At 35.4% G+C, this 27873-nt stretch overlaps 1 protein-coding gene across 3 annotated transcripts in view; it reads left to right on the forward strand.

The window, feature by feature from the left end:
* Window positions 1-173: 173 nt before the first annotated feature.
* The window catches only part of LOC123715816 (THO complex subunit 2), a 36996-nt gene continuing 9296 nt past the window's right edge, over window positions 174-27873 (forward strand). For all 3 annotated transcript variants that reach the window (XR_006754485.1, XM_045671137.1, XM_045671138.1), the window contains exons 1-21: window positions 174-318; window positions 564-729; window positions 916-1157; window positions 1249-1382; window positions 1592-1848; window positions 2603-2752; window positions 4051-4220; window positions 6035-6200; window positions 6461-6630; window positions 7800-7998; window positions 10008-10261; window positions 11168-11285; window positions 12275-12407; window positions 13036-13190; window positions 15389-15645; window positions 16799-16955; window positions 17655-17903; window positions 19215-19435; window positions 21602-21770; window positions 22428-22541; window positions 23118-23205. Coding sequence is in view for 2 of the 3 variants with exons in the window: in XM_045671137.1 (XP_045527093.1) it covers window positions 251-318; window positions 564-729; window positions 916-1157; window positions 1249-1382; window positions 1592-1848; window positions 2603-2752; window positions 4051-4220; window positions 6035-6200; window positions 6461-6630; window positions 7800-7998; window positions 10008-10261; window positions 11168-11285; window positions 12275-12407; window positions 13036-13190; window positions 15389-15645; window positions 16799-16955; window positions 17655-17903; window positions 19215-19435; window positions 21602-21770; window positions 22428-22541; window positions 23118-23205 (3637 nt within the window). In the remaining variant the exon portion in view is untranslated. The remainder of the gene's footprint in view (window positions 319-563; window positions 730-915; window positions 1158-1248; window positions 1383-1591; window positions 1849-2602; window positions 2753-4050; window positions 4221-6034; window positions 6201-6460; window positions 6631-7799; window positions 7999-10007; window positions 10262-11167; window positions 11286-12274; window positions 12408-13035; window positions 13191-15388; window positions 15646-16798; window positions 16956-17654; window positions 17904-19214; window positions 19436-21601; window positions 21771-22427; window positions 22542-23117; window positions 23206-27873) is intronic.

Raw genomic sequence — 27873 nt, forward strand, 5'->3', positions numbered from 1 at the left:
AAAGAAACGTGACCTATGTAAAACAAAACATTACATATTAACATTATTTATCTACTATTTTAGCGCGACTTAGTTTATTTTTATTCTTGTAGCTTTGGCATTAGTGCCCGTAGACTTGTTGTCATACTTCAAAATTAAAAATCAATTTTATTTATTACTCTGTGGCTGAGTCGGTCATGGCTGCGGCGTATGTTTTATTTTTGTCTTTGTAGTTTGTTGTAAAAAACTGGCGTCTTAACACAATTTCATCATGAGTACTCTGACAAAATTCATATCAGAGTACTGCAAGACATGGGAAAAATCAGGCAGAGACTCATAGTAAGATATCACTTGTATAAAAATTGTGTTTTAAGTCCTTTAGCCACATGTTGATTTTGTAACGATTGCATTAATAATTTGCAAATATATATTTTATCTTGTAGTGTTTGAATTATAAAAAGCTACACTTATGTTTTCAAAACAGCTTTTAATATAGTTCTGTAATAATACTTTATTTTTCATATTCATAACCAATCAATATTCAGGAAATATATACTCTAATAATCGTTTTTTCTTCTTTGCAGTATCAAGCTAATCACACAATATATCAAAGATGAAGGAAAGAGTCCCCTATTTACAAAGTCAGGCAAATTGTCTGGCCTTTCACAAAGTATCTATGATTTGTTGCTCTCTGAGCTTAAAGGATACCTTAAGAAAGATGCTGTGATTTCGGCATTGCGTGAAATAACTGTATGTATGACAAATTATATAACTTAATATTTATTTATAAAATTGGTTTTATTAGATAAGATAAAACAATAATAAATGTCACATAAACATACTCTATTCTCAAAAATATGAAATATCTATCTAATAATGTTTAAACCTTTTATGTTTTTAGTTGTGCTACTTTAAATATTATTTTGGAAATTTCAGATGATTCATGCAGATATGCCATCTATATTATTAGATGTTGTCTGTGTTTTGGATGCAGAAACTTCACTTGATGTGCAAACAGAGGAGCGATCAAACTTCTGCTATTTAGTCCGGGATTTAGAATCTTTCTTATCTGACAAACTATTAAAAGAAAGACTAGAGATAGACACTTTGCAGGATGTTGGAACACTGAAAAACAAAAACTTTTATACTAAATTCATAAAAATAAAAACTAAACTATAGTAAGTTTTCTCACCTATGTAATGTCTATGAAATTACAACAAAGATGTTAAATTCATTTTATCTGTTAACAACATCTTTCTTTGGTTTCAGTTATAAGCAGCGTAAATTCAATCTTTTTAGAGAAGAAAGTGAAGGATATGCCAAATTAATTGTTGAACTAAATCAAGAAATTTCAGAAGACACGGAATGGAAATCTATTTTGGAAATAATACAATCACTTATTGGTAATTATTATTTATATATCCTTACATTCTTAATTATTTGTGTAACTTTAAGATAAGGAACTAAAATTTTTGTTTAGATGAATATGTTGATTAAGTATTTTACTTTGTTACTAATTAATTCTTAAATGATTTTTGTGGTGAGTGGAGATTTGTTAAGAGGAGGCTGATGGATATTAAAACAACACTTTATACTACTAATGTTTTTTCAGGTTGTTTTAATCTAGACCCAAACAGAGTTTTAGACATAATACTGGAGTCATTTGAAGCACGTCCACATTTAGATAAATTGTTTATTTCGCTTATTAAACACTATATGTGTGATCCACGAGTTATATCAGAGGTTCTCGGATTTAAACTTGGAAATATGGATGTATTGGATAACTATAAAGAACCGCCACACTTAATGACCGTCATAGCTTTATTATTACAACATCAAGTTATTTCTTTAGATGACATATATCCTTGGGTAAGTGTAATTAATAAAAAAAGATGCTTATACTACCATTCAGATGTATAACACATTATTTGTATTCGCAGATTGTAAGGTAAAACATTGACTATTATTATTATATGTATGTATTAAAGAGCATGTTTCATTGAATATACAGTGTAAACTATATATAAACGGACTGTGCACATTTTGACATTATAAAGAGTTGTTAAATGGAAATTAGAAAAATCTGTATTAGAAAAAGAAAATGTTTATTTCATACTAGTACATAAAAAAACAATTCTTATTTGAACTATTGCGCATAGCCTATTATTTTCACCTGAGGTCTTTTGGTGGACCAGTATTGTTGTTTTTTTTTACTTTTTTATCATGCGTTATTAAGGCATCTTCGTGTTTAAAGCATCTGCAAGCTATCCCAATTTATAAACAATAGAACTGTTTTCTTAAGTTCGGTATGTATGTTGCCGGTAGTTGAGTGTATTACGGGCTAGGATAATAAAGGGGCTAAAGAATGTACACAGCTGGGCAGTTTCTATTCATTTTAGCAACTAAAAAAGTACATTATTACTCAATTGTTTTCATTATTGAGAGTGTGTGTTATGCTTGGTAGAGTGTATCATTGTATGGAATTGAGTTTACACTGTATATAATATAAAAAAACTTATGTTTATCTCATGTAAAGAAGTTTATTCATATTTAACCTATTTACACAAATTTAATAATTTTATTGTCAAAAAACAAACCATTTATAATGAATCATTTATTGTAGCTACGACCTGATGACATAATAATGGCCAAAGAAGCCGATAAGGAATTGAAATCTGTCCAAGATTTTCTACGTAAGCTAAATATAGTTTCCACAAAAGGACCTCAAGCAAACGGAGCAACAGAATTTATAGAGGAGAAATCAGATCCACAAGTAAATATATTTTATTTATATAAGAAGGTTTTATATTTTATTATTCTTTTTAATATATATAATAATTTCTTAAAAAATAATTATTAGTCTTTAATTCAGCGTAAATACAATTTGTTATAAGTAGATAATCAAATTCACTTACTTTTTTATAAAGGGGTAAATCTACACATAAAAAATTAGGAACTATTGAAAATGCTTGCAAATGTTTGTAATCAATTATATCTAGTATGGGTTATTACTTTGTGGACTCAGTTTCCGCACTTAGACTCACTAGGTCTGTTGTGCGTAAAGTCTTAGGCAACTATGCCAGCCTGACTCCTTCCAAAAGTCTCTTCTAGGCACTTCGCAGGATTCAAGGAACGACCTCACTGTTCCGAGCATTTCTGGACTTTGTTTAGCCACAGCCTAGCATTCCAGGAGTACATAAGTGACTGATTCCTCTATGCTGAAACAGCCTCTGCACAAGGGGCTGTCTTTCGCGCCTAGGATAAAAAGATGTTTATTGAGGAGACAACGGCCCGTAATTGTCTCTATCATTGTTTTGAGATTAGTTCTGTTTAGGTCTAGAAGTCGCTTTGTCATTAGCCGTTTAACTGCTGGCAGTACCGTTTAGGACTGTCTGTAGTCTGTAATTCCTGATCATCGTTGATGTTGGAGTTCTGCAGATCTTTGGTGAATCCAGGTTCGCACTTACGAGACGGGTCAGCAGGCACCATTCCGGAGCCTCTCCTCGCAAGTTCCTCAGCATCATTGCCGACAGATCCACTGTGTCCCTTTATCCACTGTAGGGTAACTCTGTTTGGCAGGTTTATTGCCTCCAATGCATTGTGACACTCAAGTATCAGTTAGCTGGTTTTTGCTTACTAGCACCATCAGCACAGATGCACTGTCTGATATGAACTTAATTCAATAGTTTAATCACCGCTCTAGCTGCTTCGATTAGATTGACACATTCACATTGAAAACAAAATCGAGCTGTGTGTGCCTAGAGATAGGTGTATGTTGATGTTGAGATCAAGAGAGAATATGCTAGCGCTGGAGCCACACCCTATTTGTTAGCCATCCCTATATATGCGTAGCTCATTCCAGGTAGATTGATCTCGTTCCTCTTCTCTCATTTATACATGGTATTTATATAATAATCTCTAGAACTTGCAATTTAATAAATCTAAAATTATTTCCAATTGCAAAGCTGTGACCGCCCACTGGTATTTAAAGTTGTTGTTGTATGTTTTCTTTAAATGTGTAAAAGTTATGTTAACAAAAGACAATACTAGTATTTGATGATTTTTTTTCAGGAATATTGGTCCAATCAAAAGCTAGTTCTCAGTGAGGCATTGATAAGAGTATGCGCTTGGCGTGAGTTCTCAGCACTGTTCAGTCGGATACAGGTATCAGCCATGCCACCTCGACCTGCCAAAGCGTTGTGCGATATGCTTCATGCCGTTATTGAGCCATTGTATAGAACGTAAGTTCATTTTAAATATGCCGTAATAAATTGCACTAGAAATATACTTAAATTCACAAATGTACAACTGGTCCCGAAGCACTTTCTTCAAAGGCTAATAAGGAGAGTAAAAGTATGTAATCCTCAGTGTTATTTTAAAAGCGCACAACGCTCCCCTATGATGGCAGGCTGTTTTCAAAAAGAACCATAAAGATTGACTTTGTCAGACGCAATATGCAAGCAGGCTATACTCAGATTTTTCATTCCGAAGAATTCTGACATTTCATAAGTGTTGCTACTAAAAAGTTTTCTACCGAAAAGGGGACAAATTTGACAAAATTTAGGGCAATAGAATGTTTTACCTACAAAAACGTAAATCTCAATATTTACTTACGCAAGTGACCAAATACAAAAATAACTAATATTTCAATATCACGAACAATATATCGAATTGACTTTAATTACTTTTTTTTTTTTTTTTTTGCTGCCATCACTGCCTATTAATTCAAGGTTTAATAAACCTTACAAAAACAAATATTATCTTTACTTTGCGTTTTTTACTGTTTGTGATGAAAGAGGGCGTAATCACTCGCCGTAAATCCACCTTTATTGTGAACCACTTCATAAAATTGATACATTCACTAACAAATAAAATGTACGCATAGACTAAGATGTTCTCTCGTATTTAAATTGAAAAATGTGCCCGGCCAAAAAGGGTTGCAATCTCTGACATGTCAAAAAATGATAGCTGTCAGAATTCTACGGAATTAAATCAGAAATCGGAGTATATATGTATTTTAAATAGGGTGATTAATATCTACCCGCTCACCATCTACAAACTAAAATACAATTAAATGACTGACTTATTAACACACCTTACCTTAGTGTTGGAGATGCTTCTGAGACCTAAAACGTAGTTACACAATTCATACATCACTCACACACTTGCACTGCTTCTGAGACCTAAAACGTAGTTACACAATTCATACATCACTCACACACTTGCACTGCTTCTGAGACCTAAAACGTAGTTACACAATGCATACATCACTCACACACTTGCACTGCTTCTGAGACCTCAAACGTAGTTACACAATGCATACATCACTCACACACTTGCACTGCTTCTGAGACCTAAAACGTAGTTACACAATTCATACATCACTCACACACTTGCACTTCTTCTGAGACCTAATACGTAGTTGCACTTACTCATTCACTCATGCACTCATGCGTGTTGAAAATAATCCAAAACAAAAATAAAAGATGTAAATAAACTATATATATATATTTTAAGAAATTTATAGTTGAGTTTTAGTTATGGAAGATTTTTTTACTTAAAAGGGTTCCCAAATCTAACACATTGTAATGCATATTGAATAAACACATTTTTATTGTATAATTATTCAGAATAAGAACTTACATTATATCCTTTTTTACATTATTAATATCAAAATTAGGCAAAACATTGAGTTTGTATAGTTAAAGAATTGGTTTTATAACTCTTAAATATGCTTAATTAGTATTACTCGCGTAAAACAAAGGCACTTAAATGCGGGTAGACGTCTAGATTTCGAGGGTTAAATGGATGGAAGAAGCAAATTTGTGATCCAAATGGTAACTTCTCGAAGAGTCTAGACTGAGTTAGATAATCGAAAAAATGACTATTATTTTTATCTAAAGTATGGACAAGAAGCCGTTCAAACTAAAACATCAATACAATATGTTAAAAAAGTTAAAGAATTCGGAAAATGTAACTTTTTTTAAATTGACTTTTTAAATGACCAAATACAAGTCCTTTGGGGCAAAATATACATTCCGTACTATGTTAACAGAAAATGCCGCGTGGCTCCGAAAATAATGGGTATTCCCATTCCGCCATTGAAATCAAAATTAGCACCAAAAGCATGTAAAACATTTGAGGATATGAAGGAGACGGTGATACCAGCGCTAATCTTACTTGGACCAGCACTTCATCACGATCCCATTTTGATGTATAAGGTATTAAAATTGATTACATTTTAAGTTAAAAAGTACTGTTATTGTTATAAGGACGATCTGTTAATAACGTAACTTTTTATTTAAATGTAAAAAAAAATTAACGGATTTTTTAAATATTGTCGTAATTAAAATAGTCTATGATATTTTAAAATTGGTCCAGTAGTTTAGAGTTTATATAACAAAAATACTAGTAAATAAATTGTTCGTCATATTATTGTTATAAAATACTGATGCCATTTAACTTAAAATTATTTTTATAGGTTATACGTATACTACGAACGTCCCGTTCGGCAGTAGGCGATCCCCTCGAACACGAAGCGTTGACCGTATTAGATGCGGCAATATTGCCAGCTCTTACACTCATGGAAGGCAACTGTTGTATGGCCGAGGAGGTTTATACGTTACTCAAGTTATATTCATACCAATGCAGGTGAGAAAAAATTGTTTTTATCACATGTTAAATACATAGATAATACGTAAGAGCAATGTGGTCTCTTAAATTGGCGCTACATATTAACTTCATTAAGATTTAAAGAAATTTGAATTTGGAATGTGGATATTATTAGTAAATATTTCAACCAAAGAGATCGATATCAATGGTATGAAAATATTACTGGCTGTCAAACAAGTTCGGAGACCACATTAAAAAAAAAAGCGCGCGAAATGATTTCTGTCATTTAGCTTTGTTATCATAAATTTTTATTTTCATTCAATTACTATGATTACTATAAACTCCATCTCGAGACTCCGTTGATTGAGATTATACCCAATATTTTGGCTGTCAGAAAACATCACAATGAAACTAGCTTGCAAATGTCAAATTTAAAGCAATTTAATTATGTATTTGTTGGCCTATTGGCTTCAGCGTGCGATCCCCGGCTTTGCACCAATAGACATTCTTTCTATGTGCGTATATAACATTCGCTCGAAAGTTGTAGGAAAACCCATTTGCGCTATACCCATAATGTCGACAGTGTGTGTTAGGAACAAGTTGATCACCTACTTGCCTAGATTTACAAATGATCTTGAAACAGTTACAGAAATCTGAGGCTCACACCTAAAAACCATACACATCACCTTCAACTTGAAATTAACTTCTTGGATAGTGATTATATAGTATCAAATTCATATACAATAAATGCTTCTAATTTTACATTTACTGCCAGTTCTCAAATCAAGGGCGTAGAACGGAAGAGAAGAACTGGCAATAAGCTCTCCGCCACTCTTTTTAATCGCCAAGTTGTTTTTGTATTACACAACGTTTGTAAGGAGCTGCAACGACATCTTAAGTAGTTAATAATAACAAAATAAATTAAAAACAAAGATTTGGAACTCAGGTTATCAAAGATCCTCTATCAGCATGGCGAAATAGGAGCACGCACTTACATTCTCAAATGAAATCAATTATAATCATAAATTATTTTTTTTAATATATTTTGATTATTTTTAAACATTAGACACAAGATGTATTATAAAAATGTCTTATATTTTTGCTGTTTTTTTTTCTGTATTTTCAATCGGTGATATTCAAATTTAACCAAATCTCATCATAAGTTTTCTCATTTTAACCAAAATATTTATAAAAGTTTTTTATCGTAGATACTGCATATATGCCAGATGGAAGAATGAGTCTGGTGAAAAAATTCCATCACTTATGCGCGTGAGAGGGAATTCATTACAACGCATAAAACACATAATGAAAAGAGTATCAAAAGAAAATATAAAACCTCAAGGACGACTTATTGGAAAATTGTCGCACGCGGCGCCCGCTTTCCTCTTCGATTACATGCTTTTACAGGTAATTTTGATATATCAACGTACGTGTACATGTACGTATTAAAAATAATGAATAACATTTTTAAAAAAAACTTAATAAAGCTCGATAAAGAAAAAGGCCCTAAGGTTTAGTATCTAAAACTCGTCCGATAGTTAAAGGAACGTAAATAACCTAATTTTGTTACCACAAACGCAATTGCAAGCTTGGTTATGATCGGGAAAAAAGGTTTATCTTATTCGTTATAAAGAAATAAGTCTAATTGGAATATAATTTTAAAGGTATTTTTGTCTCTTTCTAGCAAATTATGTTTACGCTATGATGAATAGAGGCAGATGTTTATTAACCAAACTTGAATTACCAGTTTTTATTTTCACGTCATTATTTTACCTTAACCTAATTCTTTAGATCGTCAAAATAATACTCACACCGATTATCCTACATAAAGAACATTTAAAAAATGTACATTTATATGCCTAAATCTTATAATTAACAATATAGCAAGCAACTCTTGTGAACTCAGCTTGTGTACAAACAAATAGGTCTACCTCAGTAAAATTTTTGTTAAATATTCGTATTGTTCGCGTGAGTTGCGCTTTGCTAACCAAGTTGGAATGCGCGCGCGCAACATCCAAAAGTTTATAAATAGTAGAGTCGACTACGTGCACGAACGAACGCAGCGTCCGCGACATCGCGTACGTTGTACGTACTGAAGAATTAAACATATTATTTTTTTATAAAGCTAATGGACACACGTCCTGTATACGTGTTTATTTTTTTTTTATAAGTGTTAATATAAAGCAAGTTGGTGTGGTGGAAACACAAACTGTACACAGTTTTTCTATCCACCAGGACGTCGAACATATTTAAATCATTAACATATATATACTAAGGCCAGTGACATATAAACTGTAAATTATAACAATCAAACCATTCAAACGATTTAAATATAATATTTTTAAACTTTAAAAAAATATCTAATTGTAAATAATTAGATGGTCATATAAGTGTGTATCTACAAACTTAAAAGATTTATACGTCTAGAAAAACAAGACAACAAATGTTTTGAAGCTAGAAACGAATTGTATTGGAAAATAAAATTATTTATTTATTAACACAATTGAATGATGAGGAGGGCAACTGGCGGCCTTATAGGTTTCGAGCGATCTCTTCTAGGCAACCACTCAAAGTCAAATTATTTTTGCTTTTGTAGCATATATATATTATATGCACATAATTTTTTTATTATAAATTTCCCATATTTATACATTGATTTGTAATGCCGTAGAATTCTGACAGATTTCATTTTTTGACATGTAAGAGATTACAAACCTAATAGCCGGGCACATTTTTCAATTTCAGTACGAGTCTGAACGTCTAAGTCCATTTTATTTAGTTTACACACATCAGTAATTTTACGGCGAGTGATTATTACGTACTTTTTCATCACAATAATAAAGATAATATTTGTTTTTGTAAGGTTTATTAAACCTTGAATTAATAGGCAGTGATGGCAGCAAAAAAATAAAATAAAGTAATTAAAGTTAATTCGATATATTGTTCGTGATATTTGTTATTTTTGTATTGGGTCACTTGAGTATGTAAACATTAAGATTTACCTTTTTATAGGTAAAATATAAAAAAATACGTAGCATTTTATTTTCTATTACCGTCAAATGGTTCTAATTTCCTTTTTGGTAGAAAACTTTTTAGTAGCAACACTTATGAAATGTCAGAATTTATATTTCATTTTAAATTTATTTTTATTCAACTATCGACACTCTTGTGACAACTGGTCTTGCTTGTTTGGCGCGTATGTGTGCGTGCACGCAGGTAACCAGGAATTAGTATGTTTAATGTATAATTAGTATGCACCAGTACGCTTTGTATATACATTCATTGTTTTTTTTAATGAGTATACACGTTTCTAACCGATTGAACTTTATCTGAACTTCCATAAATATATCAAATTCGGTCCGGCCATTCCCGAGTTTTAGCGAGAAACAGTATTTCATTAACTTCATCTCTTGCAGATACAAACTTATGATAACCTAATAGGACCAGTGGTGGAATCCCTCAAATATTTGACGTCACTGTCACTCGATGTTCTGGGTTATTGTCTTGTGGAAGCACTCTGTGCGGGGAGAGGTATCGGCGCAAGTGGTGCGGCACATCCGCCATGGCTACAGGCGTTAGCCGCGTTTGCAGGCGCGGCCTTTAAGAAACACAACATTGAATTGACGGGATTATTGCAGTTCGTCGCTAATCGCTTAAAGGCTCAACAGAGGTAATGTATTTATTTTATTATTTACACTTTAATAACAAACACTTTATATAGGTGTCTCGTTGTCCTAATTTTATTTATTTATATCAGAAATACAAAGTATATACATTATAAATATTGCTTTTATTAATCTACGACAACTGATTCTGTGTCCTGTGTCAAAGGCCTCTCCCAATTTCCTCCAGTTTTCTTTATTGAACACAAATTTCGTCCAGGTCTTTCCAGCCATTTCTATGATTTCATCGGTCCACCTAAAGAGGTGCACCATCTTTTATGGCCTCTTGGCTGCCATTTTGTTCCATTTATCTGCTCCTCTTATGGTATGTCCAGCCCATTTCCATGTTAGTTGTTTTTATATGTAACGTCAGCAAAGCCTGTTGTGTCTTTGAAATTCTAGTTACTTATTTTGTCAATTATACTTTTCTTTATAATACTTCTTTCCATGGCTCTGTACGTTACACTTAATCTTTCACATTGTGCTTTAGTAAGTGCCTATTTTTTTTAATATTATATGAATAGTGTTATTATTGAATACACGTGGTTAAGGCGGGCTATTCGAAAATTTAGTAAAAATATTTGTAATTTCGATTTTAGTGTATGTTTTTTAACTAAACATTTCCAAGTTTTTTTATATTAAAAATTACGTATGTTACTTAGGGTATAAGAGTTTTAGAATGCGTAAAGTGGTGGTAAACAAAAAAGGTTGGCAAATCTAGCAGTATAGATTCCCTACATTCTGATACGTGAACCAAAAAAAGAGATAATTAATAAAAGATAAAATAAATAATTAAGCAAAATAATAAATAAGATTTTTACTTATCGATTATGTAGTATAATAAATTCAAGTGTTTTTACTAACTTAAAATTGACAAAAAAGCAAAATATTTAACGATTTTTTTTATATTTCAGTCAAGATTTGCTAATACTTAAGGAGATAGTTCAAAAAATGGCTGGAATTGAAGCCGCTGAGGAGATGACACCTGAACAATTAGATGCAATGGCGGGCGGTGAATTACTCAAGGGGGAGGTAGGATTTCTGGTTAAATTATAGAGGTTCCAGAGGTTTAGATGTCCCTGAGGTCAGGCGTTCGAATCACAGCTGTGCACCAATGGAACTTTCTATGTACTTAACACTCGTTCGTACGGTGAAGGATAAAATTGTGAGGAAAGCGGCATTCCTTAGTTCCATATGGCGTGTGTCGGGCACGGAAGGCTGATCACCTACTTGTCCATAAAAAATGATCACGAAACGGAAACCTGAGAAACTTCTAGAAACTTAGTAGTAAACCTAGTAAACTTAGTAGATGTTTTTGAATACTGAATAAGGGAGCGTTCAAGTATTACGTAATGAATTTGGGGGGGGGGGATCCTCTTGTAAAACGTTACGATGCGGGGCGGGGATTGAATTACGCGTTATTGCTTAGTATTATTTTCCACATTCCAATACTTTATACCATATAATTGTTAGTTTTAGGTAAAAAGAGTCACACACACGAAACGTTTTACTATTGGATACAGAAAAGGTTACGGCGCGTTTCATGGGGTGGGGGGGGGGATCTCCAAGAATATCCAAAAATTGCGTAACGTAATACTTGAACGCTCCCTAAGACCCGATGAGAATGTAAAACAAAACACGATTGCTAGCTCCGTTGTGTGATTGGTCAACAGCATCTCAAGCGACATTATACGTCTGTCGGATATAAATCGAATGCAAACTCATGAGCCTTTCCTTATAAATACTAGTACTACTGTTTATCCAATGATATATATAGGTATATAACAACAAACTTTTAATTAATTAATCGATTTAACGTTTTAACAATTACGAAAATATTATATAAAAGCTACCTGCGTACACGCACACATACGCTCGAAACAAGCAAGACCAGTTTTTGTGGTTACGTACCGAACATAAAAAGATATCGATAAAGATTGAATTATAATATATTTGAAATGTAAATAGTTAATATAGTAAATAATATGTACAAAGGAAATTTTATTTTTGAACATTTACAGGCTGGATACTTCTCACAAGTGCGAAACACAAGACGGTCTTCAGCGAGGCTAAAAGACGCAGTCGTGGGCAACAATTTAGATATTGCCCTTTGCATTTTGTCCGCCCAACAAAGACATTGTTGTGTTTGGAAAGGTATATATTATGTTTATTAATGATTAAATAATATATATTTACTAAATTTGTCAAACAAAATAAAAATATTTATATATATGGCTTCTTTTAAATGTTTTAGATATAAATTATGTGTGGATCTTACTTCCCTATGACAAAATCCAAGACGTGTGGCTGAAAGCTAAGTCTGAACTCAAATCTTAAACTTAGCGATCCACTATGAAGTAAAAAATTAAAAAAATTGTAATAATGTATTTTAAATTTTCAAAAAAACTTAGGTAAACTAATGTGAAGCTTATATAATACTTAAAGTCTTTTGTGTAGACACAGTTTTACTATCCTTGGCTTATTTGAACTCTTTTAGCTGTCACATTTAACTAATTAAAGAAAATGTATAGAAAACCTAATCTCATAATATAGTTATACTGATAATAAAGTTATTCTGGACAATATTCTGTTGTATTAACAGGGGAATGACATTTGACATACATGACAATTGTCCATATAATTGGACATTTACAAATATAATCTATAGCTTGATACAGGTAATAAAACAGCATGTGCTTGTGAATATTGAATAATATGTTTCTCAATAATTTATGGTCATATAAATCTTAATACTAAAGCAAAAATCCCTTGACAATTACAGAAGGTGAGGAAATAAGCGGGGAATCGAGTGGGTCTCAGTTAAAAGTAGTGGGACGTTTGGCGGACCAATGTCAGGACGCGCTCGTTCAGCTTGGCACGTTCCTTGCGTCTTCGCACGCGCCCGACGAGTACGCTGCGAGATTACCGGCTTTACCGGTAAGAGTTTTACATACAATTGAAATCTGTATTGTACTTTAATAATTTTATTGTTTTATCTTTTTCTACATACAGGTGAACTATTTATATATTTGTGTATAATGCGGTCAAAACTTTATACTAAATTCTTTTAAACGCATTTGTTTTTACAAACATGTTAAAACAATATATTTCTACGAATACTTCAAATGCTTCATTCAACAGTCCGTATTTTCCTTTTCACCGTTTAAACCCCGAACTTAAAATTCAAACTTGGTTAAGCCGTTTACGAAGAGCTCATAAACACACGTATATATACATATATGAATTAGATATGCTCTGCGGTTACACCTACATTATTCGGTCGTAACTGAACGCATTTTGTTTGACGTTGTATCGCGGCCTATTTTGTAGATATCGATGTCTAGAAAACTGTAGTACATCACTTTTCTCTATTGTCAATAGTTTCCGTAGCGTACGCGATTTAGGAATTTTCATATTATTTTTCACACCAATAGATTTTTAATTTGTTTGACAATATTCTATTGTCTATGTTTATGTCAGGGAAAGGATTCTAATGGCGAAAGAATTGTATAAACCAGTCCTGTAGTTTAAGAGCCCGGAACAAACAAATTAAATCTTTGTTTTTTATAATATTAGTGTAGTTAAGAATTTTCATGGTACAGACCTATTTTCTCTATCTCTTACTGCCGTAACTGTAGAGTCAATAATAATTATTCTAGCTTTTCACGGTTCTTAATAAAACGAAATCATTTGATATCCTTCGAGTATACATACATCACGTCAAGTGGAGTTACGTAAAGTTGCGTTCTAAAACAGTTCGAATGTACAATTCCTTAGTAAAATCATTATGTATGGGGTAGCGCATCAACTAGTAAACTTAAACAACTTCAGGTTCTACAAAATAAATGAATTAAAATCCAACTAAATTTAACTACAATCCCACACGAGATAACACTAATCAGAAGCGAAAACGGTCGCAAAAATATCAGTCGCAATTTCGGAGTATCCGTACCGACTATGCATGACAGTTTTTTTTTTGGTAAATGGACTTTAGTGAAATAACAGCGTGTGTATATTTCTCTTGTTATGTTTTAAAATATTATTACTTAAGAAAAACACTTTTTGAACGGATTAAAGCTATGTATTATTATTAAAAACTTATAATTATTTACATAATTTTAATTTTTTTCCGACGTTTCGCGTGCTTTTGAGCGTGCGTGGTCACCGTGACCACGCACATAATAATAATACATAGCTTTAATCCGTTCAAAAAGTGTTTTTCTTAATGTGTAAAAGCTATTTTAACAAAAGACAATACTATATTATTTCTTGTTTTTCTCATGCAAGTGTCATGTACGTTTTCTATGAGAATAAACTTTTTTGACGTGACAACGTCTTATAATTCGATGGAGACGCTCGAAAAAATATGACTCATCCGACGTTACCTCGCTCTGAGTCGTTTCATTTAAGGCTTGAAGTGCTAGCGAGAGCGCGGCACGAGCGACAAAGAGGCACAATCGGCAGCGTTCGACATCTGTCTCTCTCCTACTTGAGTGAGCGATGAAAAAAATTTACACAATTGTATTTATGCGTACAAATAAATCCAACTTGATCAATTCATTTGTGATTTCCACTTACCTACTTCTCTATATCCATACAAAATATCTATCAAACAAATAAAATTAAAATTTTCTTGTGAAAAAGCAACCATTCCGTCAGTATTTTCTTGTCGTTGTCACGTTCAACTATCGTCAGTAAAACTTTACGGACAACCGACTTTTTAAATCTAAATTTCACAAGTGACTTAGTCGATATCAACTTCGGGGCAATAAATACAGATAAAACAACTTTCTCTGCAGCTGTGATACTTTTGACATTTAACACCTTTTGTCTTCAGTCACCGTGACCACGCACGGTGAAAAGCACGCGAAACGTCGGAAAAAAATTAAAATTATGTAAATAATTATATGTTTTTAATAATAATACATAGCTTTAATCCGTTCAAAAAGTGTTTTTCTTAAGTGACTTCGCCAAGATAATCTATCAATCAGCCGGTTGATCGCCTTTTGGTGATGATGGAGAAGTAGCATCTTCCTCTCCAAGGGAAAGCTGATCTGTAGTGTACATAGGTTTTTTCTCATGCTAGTAACATGAGTAAGCAAAAACTCCTTTAAAACCTCCTCACCTTTTAACAGGAACTGCTTCGGGACTACCACGTAGACGCAGATGTGGCGTTCTTCCTGCATCGTCCAGTTATAGCTCAAATAATCGCTGCGAGGGTCGAGTCCCTTCGCAAAGCCTCTGATAGTAAATCGGATTCTCTCGAGAAGAGCATAACGCGGTACAGCATTGCCTCCAAGGAAGCCCTAGAACCAATTGTAACATCCATAACACCCCTCCTGCCGAATAAAGTATGGGAAGATATTTCGCCAGAGTTCTACGTTACGTTTTGGTGAGTAATCTGTAAATATTTTTTAAACCAACACTAAATAATTTACTTTTTAGGTCTGGCCCTCAGATTTCTGTATCTGTTTCATGATAATTTGTCAATGTAATAGGCAAGTAGGTGATCGGCCTTCTGTTCCTGACACACGCCGTCGACTTTTTAGGTCTGGGCCTCAGATTTCTGTATCTGTTTCATGATAATTTGTCAATGTAATAGACAAGTAGGTGATCGGCCTTCTGTTCCTGACACACGCCGTCGACTTTTTAGGTCTGGGCCTCAGATTTCTGTATCTGTTTCATGATAATTTGTCAATGTAATAGGCAAGTAGGTGATCGGCCTTCTGTTCCTGACACACGCCGTCGACTTTTTAGGTCTGGGCCTCAGATTTCTGTATCTGTTTCATGATCATTTGTTAATCGAATAGGCAAGTAGGTGATCAGCCTTCTGTGCCTGGCGCACGCCGTCGACTTTTTAGGTCTGGGCCTCAGATTTCTGTATCTGTTTCATGATAATTTGTCAATGTAATAGGCAAGTAGGTGATCGGCCTTCTGTTCCTGACACACGCCGTCGACTTTTTAGGTCTGGGCCTCAGATTTCTGTATCTGTTTCATGATCATTTGTTAATCGAATAGGCAAGTAGGTGATCAGCCTTCTGTGCCTGGCGCACGCCGTCGACTTTTTAGGTCTGGGCCTCAGATTTCTGTATCTGTTTCATGATCACTTGTTAATCGAATAGGCAAGTAGGTGATCAGCCTTCTGTGCCTGACGAACGCCGTCGACTTTTTAGGTCTGGGCCTCAGATTTCTGTATCTGTTTCATGATCACTTGTTAATCGAATAGGCAAGTAGGTGATCAGCCTTCTGTGCCTGACGAACGCCGTCGACTTTTTAGGTCTGGGCCTCAGATTTCTGTATCTGTTTCATGATCATTTTTTAATCGAATAGGCAAGTAGGGGATCAGCCCTCTGTGCCTGACGCACGCCGTTGACTTTTTGGGTCTAAGGCAAGCCGGTTTCCTCACGATGTTTTCCTTCACCGTTCGAGCTCATTAAATGCGCACATAGAAAGCAAATCCATTGGTGCACAGCCGCGGATCGAACCTACTAGGCCAACACTGCTCTTAAATAATTTACTTTACCCGTATATTTTTTTTATTTAAGGTCACTATCTATGTACGACTTGCGCGTGCCGGTGGAGAGCTACGAAAGGGAAATTGATAGATTGAAGCTGGCTGCCTCGGCTGCCACCAAGGACTCCCAAGGGACCAAGGGGAAGAAGGAACAGGAACGCTTTAACAGCCTTATTGAAAAATTACAGGTATTTCTTATATATATAACGGGCTAATGGCTCACCTAATGTTAAGTGATACAGATATGAACCCCTCATAAAACTAAATCAGTCTGTATTAATATAGTCTGATTTAGTACGAAACTCTTTCGTCTCTTTCTGGCAAATTGTGTTAAGGCTGTGATGAAAAGAGAGTGACTTCAGTTATAACGGTGCTATTGTTGTTTTATGATGGGCTACAGAAGCAATACACCTTCTTGCTTAAATAGTAAGAAATTGTACGGTCGGTGGAATGAAAGTGGATACTTAGTAGATCTTTATCATAAAAGCCGCAATTTGAACGCTTGATATCAGGGTTGAGGGTATCAAAGTACGACAATTAATATTGTCTTTTAATTTAATATTGACGTTTTTACCGGATTGAAGATATATATTATTATAAACTTATAATTGTTTACATAATTTTATTTCCCGACGATTCGCGTGCTTTACAGCGTGCGTGGTCACGGTTACTAAAAACAAAATTAGAAGAAATGACTCACCGTGTCCTCTATAGAGTGACACGGGTTGAGTCGGGAAAAACTTAAAATGATGTAAAATAATTATAAGTTTATAATAATACATAGCTTCAATCAAGTTAACACTCCCTATACATCTGTGAACCCAACTAAATATAACCAATGCTAAAAGCACTGGAATCATAAGTTCAAAAGGTATTTTTAAAATTAGGATGAACGTCGTCGTCAAGAAGACCACGTGTCCCGCGTTCACGCGCGTTTGTCCCGCGAGTGTAGTGGCTGGTTCCCAGCGAGAGCCGTCAAATCTGCCAAAAACGAAACTGTCACGCGGCTGATGCAATTGTGTCTGTTTCCGCGTTGCGTGTTTACGGCGACGGATGCATTGTACTGCGCCCAATTTGTGCATACAGTCCACTCTCTGAAGACGCCCAACTTTTCTACGTTGCTGTGTTATGATCGGGTAAGTGCGGATATTATTGTGTAAAATTCCTTATTCCAATAAAATCTGCTTTGGGGAAACTAAATTAATTTTGAAATAGCCCACACTTTGATAGATGACAGTGATAATCTTAAATTTGTTGTAATTTAAGCTAAATTAACTTTGATATAGCAAGACTATAGTTATACATTTGCTAGTATACGAATACACCACACTTTGACAGATGACAGTGACAATCTTAAATTTGTTGTAATTTAAGCTAAATTAACTTTGATATAGCAACACTATAGTTATACATTTGCTAGTGTACGAACACACCACACTTTGATAGATGACAGTGATAATCTTAAATTTGTTGTAATTTAAGCTAAATTAACTTTGATATAGCAAGACTATAGTTATACATTTGCTAGTATACGAATACACCACAATTTGATAGATGACAGTGATAATCTTAAATTTGTTGTAATTTAAGCTAAATTAACTTTGATATAGCAACACTATAGTTATACATTTGCTAGTGTAAGAACACACCCCACTTTGATAGACGACAGTGATAATCTTAAATTTGTTGTAATTTAAGCTAAATTAACTTTGATATAGCAACACTATAGTTATACATTTGCTAGTGTACGAACACACCACACTTTGATAGATGACAGTGATAATCTTAAATTTGTTGTAATTTAAGCTAAATTAACTTTGATATAGCAACACTATAGTTATACATTTGCTAGTGTACGAACACACCCCACTTTGATAGACGACAGTGATAATCTTAAATTTGTTGTAATTTAAGCTAAATTAACTTTGATATAGCAACACTATAGTTATACATTTGCTAGTGTACGAACACACCCCACTTTGATAGACGACAGTGATAATCTTAAATTTGTTGTAATTTAAGCTAAATTAACTTTGATATAGCAACACTATAGTTATACATTTGCTAGTGTAAGAACACACCCCACTTTGATAGACGACAGTGATAATCTTAAATTTGTTGTAATTTAAGCTAAAGTAACTTTGATATAGCAAGACTATAGTTATACATTTGCTAATATACGAATACACCACACTTTGACAGATGACATGACAATCATATTTTTTTGTAATTTAAGCTTAATTTTGATGATATAGCATTAAAAATATAACAAAAAAAATAGCCTTTATTCGAGTACACTAAATCCGTGTCATTTATGATTTCACTAGTACTCGACCTCCGACGGAGTGAACGCCTCATCCAGCTTCTTCCATTTGTCCCTATTCCTTGAGACAATGTCCAATGTTTCCCCGCTATCCCTTTTATTTCATCTATTAAAAATATTACAGTTATTCTGCGATATCACGTACTCAGTGATGTCCTGTACTGAGGCGGAAGCTGGTCGGTACGGTCAGTTCCTCTGCCGGGTTTTGGGCACAGCTATGCGTTGGCACGCGGACAGAGCCTCCTTCCACGCGGAGTGTGCGCATTACCCTGGCTTTGTGACCAAGTATCGTGTTTCCAACCAGTTCAGAGAGGCCAATGACCACGTTGGATATGAGAATTATAGGTAAGAACGTTTATTCTTAAATTATTTTGTAAGTTGTTGTGAAACAAAAGTACGGTAGATTGATTATTATTATATAATTAATTTATTTAATGTTTTGGTTACGATTACAAAAATAATATAAAGATGTAAACATATGTGTATTCAATAACGAAGCACCAAGCGCACTGACTACGTACCACATCCTAGTTACCTGCGTACACGCACGCATACGCGCGAAACGTGCTAAACCAGTTTTCTTGTAGTTATGTGCAAGTAACGATAAAAGATGTCGATGTAAAACGTCTATTTAAATTAATAATATGTATAAATGCTACAAAAGTATTTTTTTAAATGGACCTTTTTTCCTGTACACGCGTCTTTAAAAAAATCATTTGTAAAACTAAACCATTCTCGAATCAAAAAAAAATCGTCAAAGTGTGTCCAGCCCTTTATAAACTTGTGTTATTTGTAATGTGAATGCCACCAACCAACTCTTTTTCAGTATTTTTGTGTATTGCCAACGTTTTGTGGGTCTTTTAAAATAATATTTAGGCTCTCCGAAGAGAGCCTCTTCTATTGTTACAGTATATTTTTTATAACAAATAATGAATAATGCGATGTGTTCAGTGTGCAGTAGATAAGTATATACGTAATAAATACAGTGTAAACTCTATATAAGGACACTGAAGGTACTGTACATTATAAACTATAAAATAACTAGCTGCCCCGCGAACTTCGTTTCTTCTTAATGTGGTTTTAGTTAGCCTTAATACCGTGACACGAAATAATAATTTCACTGTATTATTGTCACTATAATTTGAATTTGATCTACACTTCGGTCTAAGTAACACGTGGTTGGCTATGCTAACACCAAAAATTAAAAAAAAATTGAAATAATTGAATTTCTCGGTATTTCGTTTACTACAAAATAAATTTAATTTATATTTTACTCTCAATAACACGTGGTAATTATGATATTGAATTGTAGCTTATATGACACGTTTATCGGTTTACCATAGCAGTGTCATCTATTGATTACTTACTCAATCCAGTCGAAAATTATCGACATTTGATAGAATCTTTTGGAGTTAACAGATAATTGTGACTGTCAATTAATTATAGACAAATAATTTGCAATAAAATAAAATTGCGACTATAATTAAAGATCTAAGCTATCCTATCTCTTAAGTTGGACCAGACTGCTCACGGTGTGCCAATTTAATTTAAAATCGGTTAAGTAGTTTAGGAGTCCATCGCGGACCAACATCGTGACAGGAGATTTATATATATTAAGATTAAATAATATCAAAACAAATCGAATCACTATATTATGAGTCTTAAAAGTAATAGAAGTAATCTCAATGATTAACCAAAGCAACAATAAAAATCAATGACTCCATCAGAAATCTCCTGATAATCCAAGCATTCCCTGACATATTAACTGGGAAGCCTGACAGGGGATATTTCAATTATCAACAAATCTTACGCATTGTTATAATAAAAAAAAAATATGTGTGCGTGTACACACGAAAACTTCTTAATATAAATAAAACTTCTTTATGACCTTATTTTTCGAGAAATGATCTACTATATGCAAATTTACAGAAATAAAGTTAAATAAGATAAAGTTTAACAAAAGGCTTTTATTATCATAGGGAGCGTTCAAGTATTACGTAACGGATTTTTGAAGGGGGGGGGGGGTCCTCTTGTAAAATGTTACAATCTTGTTTGTAATATTACTTTCGGCTTTATGGTAAATTTAGGTGTAAAGAGTCACTAGGAGTGGTCACGTAACGTTTTGCTATTGGATACAGAAAACGTTACGGTGTGTTTCATGGGGGGGGGGGGGGAAGAATCTTCGAAAATTGCGTGATATATGATATAATACTTGAATGCTCCCATAGACATGAATACAATTATTTCATTTTACCTTATTACTAGTAAGATTATTACACAATTTTACTAATCGTAATAGAATTACGATTACTATGATTGTTAACGTTATTATATATTTTTGTTATTATTGGCTTCGAATCTACCGTGGTAGGGACAAGCAAACGTGTAACGGAAAAATGTGACACGTAACCGAAAAATGTGACGGTAATTTTGTTTCCAACGCCTATAATGAAGTTTCACTTTAAAAACACATTTTTATTTATTTTTTATATAATCATAAATTATTTTCAGACACGTATGCCACAAATGGCACTACAAAATAACGAAGGCGATGGTGGTTTGCCTGGATTCCGGTGACTACGTTCAAATACGGAACGCGTTGATTGTCCTCATCAAGATATTGCCCCACTTTCCAGTCCTCGCTAAGCTGGCTCAGATTATTGAAAGGAAAATTGATAAGGTAAACACTTCAATGCAGTGTTGGCTTAGTGGCTTCGGATTCTCAACCCTTTGGTCGTAGAATCGACGTTCTAATTGAGCATAACATTGGCTCGTTGAAGGAAAGGCTGTTCACCTACTTGTCTACTAGGAAAGCAAATGATCACGAAACATTTACAGAAATTTTAGGCCCACACCTGAAAGGCGCCATTTTTGTTTTAATTTATTTATTTACACTGCAAGAACTACATTACAATTAAAATAATAAAAATGTAATTCAAATTCAAAATCATTTATTCATTTAGGTAACACAATTTATAGTAATATATATTAAATGCTTCTAAGTTATCATAAAATTTATTGCCAGTTCTCAAATCAAGGGCGTACGGAATGGATTAACTGGCAATAAACTCTCCACCACTCGTCCTTACAATATTTGTAAGGTGCTGCAACAATTACAGGACATGACTTCTCAAGTAATTAATAGTCAATAAAATAAATTAGACACAAATATTTGTCTCTCTATCAGCAGGAGGCGCACATACATTCCCGTGGGAACAACACGAAAGGGCAATTAGATCTCTTGCAAACAATCACATATATTTAGTAATTGCATAATAAAATTGTTGAATTGTGTAAAATAGTTGTCAAGCAATGGTTCAAAAGTTAATATTTTTAGGTTAAAGAAGAGGAGAAAATTCAAAGGCCAGACTTGTATGTGTTGGCTACAGGTTATAGTGGCCAATTGAGGTATAAAGCACCGAATCTGATGAATGAAAGCGATTTTCATCAAGTAAGTTTTGTTAAGTTAATGTTTTTGCTATGGCAATAGTTTTAACTTGACAGTTTCAAATAAAAGGTTGGGAAACTTACGCGATAAAAAATAAACAGGAAATCAAAAGGAAACAAATTGATAAGCTAGTTTAAAAGAAAATATTTATATAAACATTAAATCTTAATAGTATTTATTATGAAAGATAATACAATATAGGATAAAGATTTTAGTCGGAATATGAACATGTACTTATTGCAAGGAATTCAGAAAGGAGGTTATATTACGAACTTAAGTTTCACGAGCTGTCAAAATATTGTTTCCGTATGAAGTTTGACATTTGACAGCGCTCTAGACGAGTGTTGAATGTAGGACCATAGAGATCTAAACAATATATTTCCCGTTTTTTTTTTTGGATATATATAAAATATATTCAAATATATGAATAAACACGTTTTATAAGACAGAACGTTTCGATAGTTTTTTTTCTATATAACGGGTAGGAAGCCGGCTTTTAAAGTGACATGCTAATCGTCTTGTAATGGTTGAATCGTCAATTGTTAGCTATAGTCAGAAAGCTGATGAAATGTTTCACAGGTGGTAGAACAGAAACCGACTCAGCCCGTCAGCGTCAAAGAGGACACCCATAAGAGTGACACGGCCGCCTCACCAGTTCAAACTCCAGGTTTGTTTTATTTAAAAATGTATATATTATGATAGTATGTTTTCACTTCACTCATGTTAAATAAAACCTATTGTTACGAAGACGGGTCGACTGCAATGTTTCTAGATTTTTCCACTAGTTAGAGAACTTTTCAGCAAGCTGTAATATGATTTCTGACCGTTTCAGGAGAGGGTCAATCACATATTAGAAAATTGTAATTTTCATAATGTTACCCTAGTTTTCAGGAAGCTGAAACCTTTTTTCAGTCGGTTTCAGAACATGTGTAGTCGAGTAGTGCAGTTTTCAGGAGACCCGTTTTCAGGCGTTTTCAGGCCTAGTTATACCCCTTTGGTGAAGGAATATTCTAGACCGAACTTTCTAGGTGTGAGACAAGGACGAAATGATACGAGAGAGAGAGAGAGAAGATCAGAACTTTCTCGAAACTAGACGAGCACTCTAGAACGCCGTACGACAAGGACGGAGCAACGTGCGAAAGAGACAAAGAGTGCGAACGTTCTAGAATTGTGCAATCGCTACTCAGTAGCAAGCCCGCCTAGAAAGTTCTCGAATATTGTTTAGAATTATTCCCAGGGATATATAAGCGAGCCGAAACGCGACTAGTCACTTAGTTTTGAATGCGATAACAAGAGCGAAACACCGAAGCGATAAAGTGCGAATAAAGTGAATATAAGTGATAAAGTACTGTGTGAAGTGTGCATAAGTGAAGTAATTAGTGACTGTGTTTTTGTGTGTTATTAGTGAATCTCTGCAATTAATTTTGTGCCCATAAATTCCTCATTGATTTATCAAGAAATAAACCCTTGAATAAATCCACGGCATTTTCTATCCGATCCCCTAGCTCGTAACATTTTGGTGTCAGAAGTGGGATAGAAACATGCCAATTACTCCAAGGGAGAATCAAGAGGAGTCTGTGGCAGAGTCTTCAGCTGCGGAGGGAGTGCAGACAAGGGCGCAATCAGCACGCGACGCCGCCCGGCGACAAAGTTTCGATGCAAACCGCGGGATGGGTGAAAGTAACGATGGCAACATCCTCCTTGCTCTGCAGCAAATGATGGAAGCACAGGCACGCCGTCAAGAAGAACAGACACGACAAATGATGGAAGAACAGGCACGCCGTCAGGAAGAACAGGCACGCCGTCAGGAAGAACAGGCACGCCGTCAGAAGAACAGACACGCCAAATGATTGAAGAACAGACACGCCGGCAAGAAGAACAGGCATGCCGTCAGGAAGAACAGGCACGCCGTCAAGAAGAACAGGCACGCCGTCAAGAAGAACAGGCACGCCGTCAGGAAGAACAGACAAAACAAATGATGGAAGAACAGGCACGCCGTCAAGAAGAACAGGCACGCCGTCAAGACGAACATACACGCCAAATGATGGAAGAACAGGCTCAGACACGTCGCATGATAGAGGAGCAGGCACGACGTCAAGAGGAGCAGGCTCGCCGTATAGGAGAAAAACTTTGTGACCTGAAAATACAGGTAGATGAAAAGATCGAGAATTTGGAATCCAAGCAGGATAAACGTATCCTTGGATTAGAAAATGAAATCCAATGCCTGAAGACCTCTGGTGTTGTCACGACTGTAGCACCACCTGGAAATGTGAAAGTGCCTCCCTTTGATGGTACATCTTCTTGGGGCGCGTACAAGCTTCAATTTGAGACTGTAGCACAGTCAAACGGGTGGACTGACGATCAAGCAGTTACCGCCCTTATTCTGGGATTGCGAGACGAAGCCCTCTCCATATTAGATACCAAGAAAGGTAAGGTGACGTTGAAGCAACTGCTAGATGCCCTGGAATCACGGTATGGAGACGCACATTTAGAGCACGTTTACAGGGCTCAATTGAAAGATAGAATACAGCAGACAAATGAAAGTTTGCAAAAATGGGGACTTGAAATAGAGAAGCTGGTAAGGAAGGCCTACGCATCCTCACCAGATGTTGCAGACAAGATGCTGGTTCAAGCTTTTGTCGACGGTATTCGAGACCGTGAAATTCGAATGGCTGTGAACCTCGGTCACCATAAGGAACTTAAGGATGCTCTTGCCCATGCGTTGGAGGTGGAAGCATTTTGCAAGGATCATCGACCTAACCGCATTAGGGCTGTCACGGAAAAACCAAGTACCCAACGTGGACCCACCTGTTACCTCTGTGGGGAAATAGGGCATATGAGGTTTTCATGCCCTAAAAAAGATCTCAGAGGCGAAATAAAGACTAGACGTGGGGAACCGGAAGCAGCGGGTGTGACTGCCGCTGAACAGCGGCAGGGAAACGAGTAGAAGCCAGGACCACGGGGCGGGTGCTGGCCGGTTCTGTAAGGAAGGCCCCAAAAGTTATGATCACTCAAACTCAGGATGGGAATACCATTGTTATCGACGGAGAAGTAAACGGATGTAGGTGTGAGTTAACCCTTGATACTGGAGCTTCCCGGACAGTAATTAGATACCAACTTCTGAAGTCATTTTACAAAAGCCTTTCTGGTGGAAATGTAGAGCTCCTTACAGCTACAGGTCAGCACATAACCGTTCGAGGGGAAGGTATCGCTACCTTCAAGATTGGGGGAAGATCATACAGACATAAAGTTGTTCTTGCTGACATAGTAGATGACTGTATAATCGGTTTGGACTTTATGAAGTTCTATAAATGTAAGATAGATCTAGAAAAAGGAATGTTCAAGTGTAGAGATGAGGTAGTTTCTCTAAAAGGTAATACATTGAAGGGAGGGTACGACGTCTATAGATCTATCACTGAAAATAGTACAGTTAGTAAACGAGATATAGTTCAAGAAGTATTAGAGGGCTGTAAGGAAACCTTGTCGAAAGGAGAAATGTTGAAAGCAAAGGAACTATTAAAGTCATTTTCAGACATGTTTGCTACACACGATGGAGATCTAGGAAGGACAGGTGTAGTTAAACATCGAATTGAGACTGGAACCGAAAGACCGATACGTTTGCGACCGCGACGAGTACCTGTCGCATATGAAAAAAATATAGACAAGATGATTGCGGAAATGTCAAACCATAATGTCATCGAATCATCTTCCAGCCCTTGGTGCTCTCCAGTAGTTTTAGTCAAGAAAAAGGATAACAGTTTAAGGTTCTGCGTCGACTACCGTCGTCTTAACGATATCACAAAGAAGGACAGTTACCCCTTACCTAGAATAGATGACACCTTGGATACCTTAAGTGGGGCAAAATGGTTTACAACTTTAGACTTGAAAAGTGGGTACTGGCAAGTGGAGATAGACCCAAGTCATAAAGAGAAGACAGCGTTCTCAACTGGAAAAGGACTATGGCAGTTTAAAGTTATGCCGTTTGGGCTTTGCAATGCGCCTGCTACCTTTGAAAGACTAATGGAGAAAGTACTGTCAGGACTGATAGGACAAGCCTGCTTAGTGTACTTGGATGATGTAGTCATCATTGGGAGAAATTTTGAAGATCACATACGGAATCTGCAACGGGTGCTCACCAGACTTCATAAAGCCAACCTGAAATTAAGTCCAAAGAAATGTTTATTTTTCAAAAGAGAAGTGAGCTACTTGGGTCACATTATATCTCAGGACGGAGTTCGAACAGATCCCGAGAAGATAGTGGCGGTGAAGGAATGGCCAGTACCTAAAGATAAAACTGAAGTCCGTGCTTTCTTAGGTTTATGCTCTTACTACCGAAGATTCGTGAAAAATTTCGCGGATATTGCAAAACCTCTTCACAAACTCACTGAAGAGAAGAGGAAATTCACATGGGATGGAGAGTGTGAAGTTGCATTTAATGAGCTCAAGAACCGACTATGTGCGACTCCGATACTAGGATACCCGGAACATGATGGCGAATATGTGGTAGATACAGATGCCAGTGGAATTGGCATCGGAGGTGTACTATCACAGGTAAAAGGTGAGCGCGAGGAAGTAATAGCCTACTTCAGCAAGTCGTTATCGAAACCAGAACGAAACTACTGTGTCACTCGGAGGGAACTACTGGCTGTTGTGAAGACGCTGCAGCATTTTAGTAAATACTTACTAGGTCGCAAGTTCCGTCTTAGAACAGATCATGCTGCCTTAAAATGGCTACTTCAGTTCAAGAACCCAGAAGGACAAGTGGCTCGATGGATCGAACAATTGCAAGAGTATGACTTTGCTACTGAACATCGCAAGGGTAGAGCACACGGGAACGCAGATGCATTGTCTCGTAGGCCATGTGAGGAAGACTGTAAACATTGTACAAGACACGAAGGTAGAGAGGTTGCCCATGTGAGGATACTAAGAACGGATACCATTAGTCCAGATTGGTGTGGTAAATTAATTCAGGAAGAGCAACAACAAGACTCTGATATTAAACCAATTCTGGACTGGATGAAATCTTCAGCTATAAAGCCGCGATGGAATGATGTTGCATCTACTAGTACCACGACCAAGAGTTACTGGGCTCAATGGGATAGCTTAGTTCTCCATAATGGGGTGTTATGTCGCAAATGGGAAAACGCTCGTGGGGATGCATCTCATCTACAGTTAGTTGTGCCAAGAGCCAAGATTCGCAACATATTGGAAATGTTTCATGACGGCTCATCAGGCGGACACTTAGGTGTAAAAAGGACTCTTTTGAAAATTAAAGAGAGATTTTATTGGATACATTGCCGCGAAGATGTAGAAGACTGGATTCGGAAATGTAAAG

The sequence above is a fragment of the Pieris brassicae genome, chromosome 10, assembly GCF_905147105.1.
Source record: "Pieris brassicae chromosome 10, ilPieBrab1.1, whole genome shotgun sequence".
Taxonomy (NCBI): Eukaryota; Metazoa; Arthropoda; class Insecta; order Lepidoptera; family Pieridae; genus Pieris; species Pieris brassicae.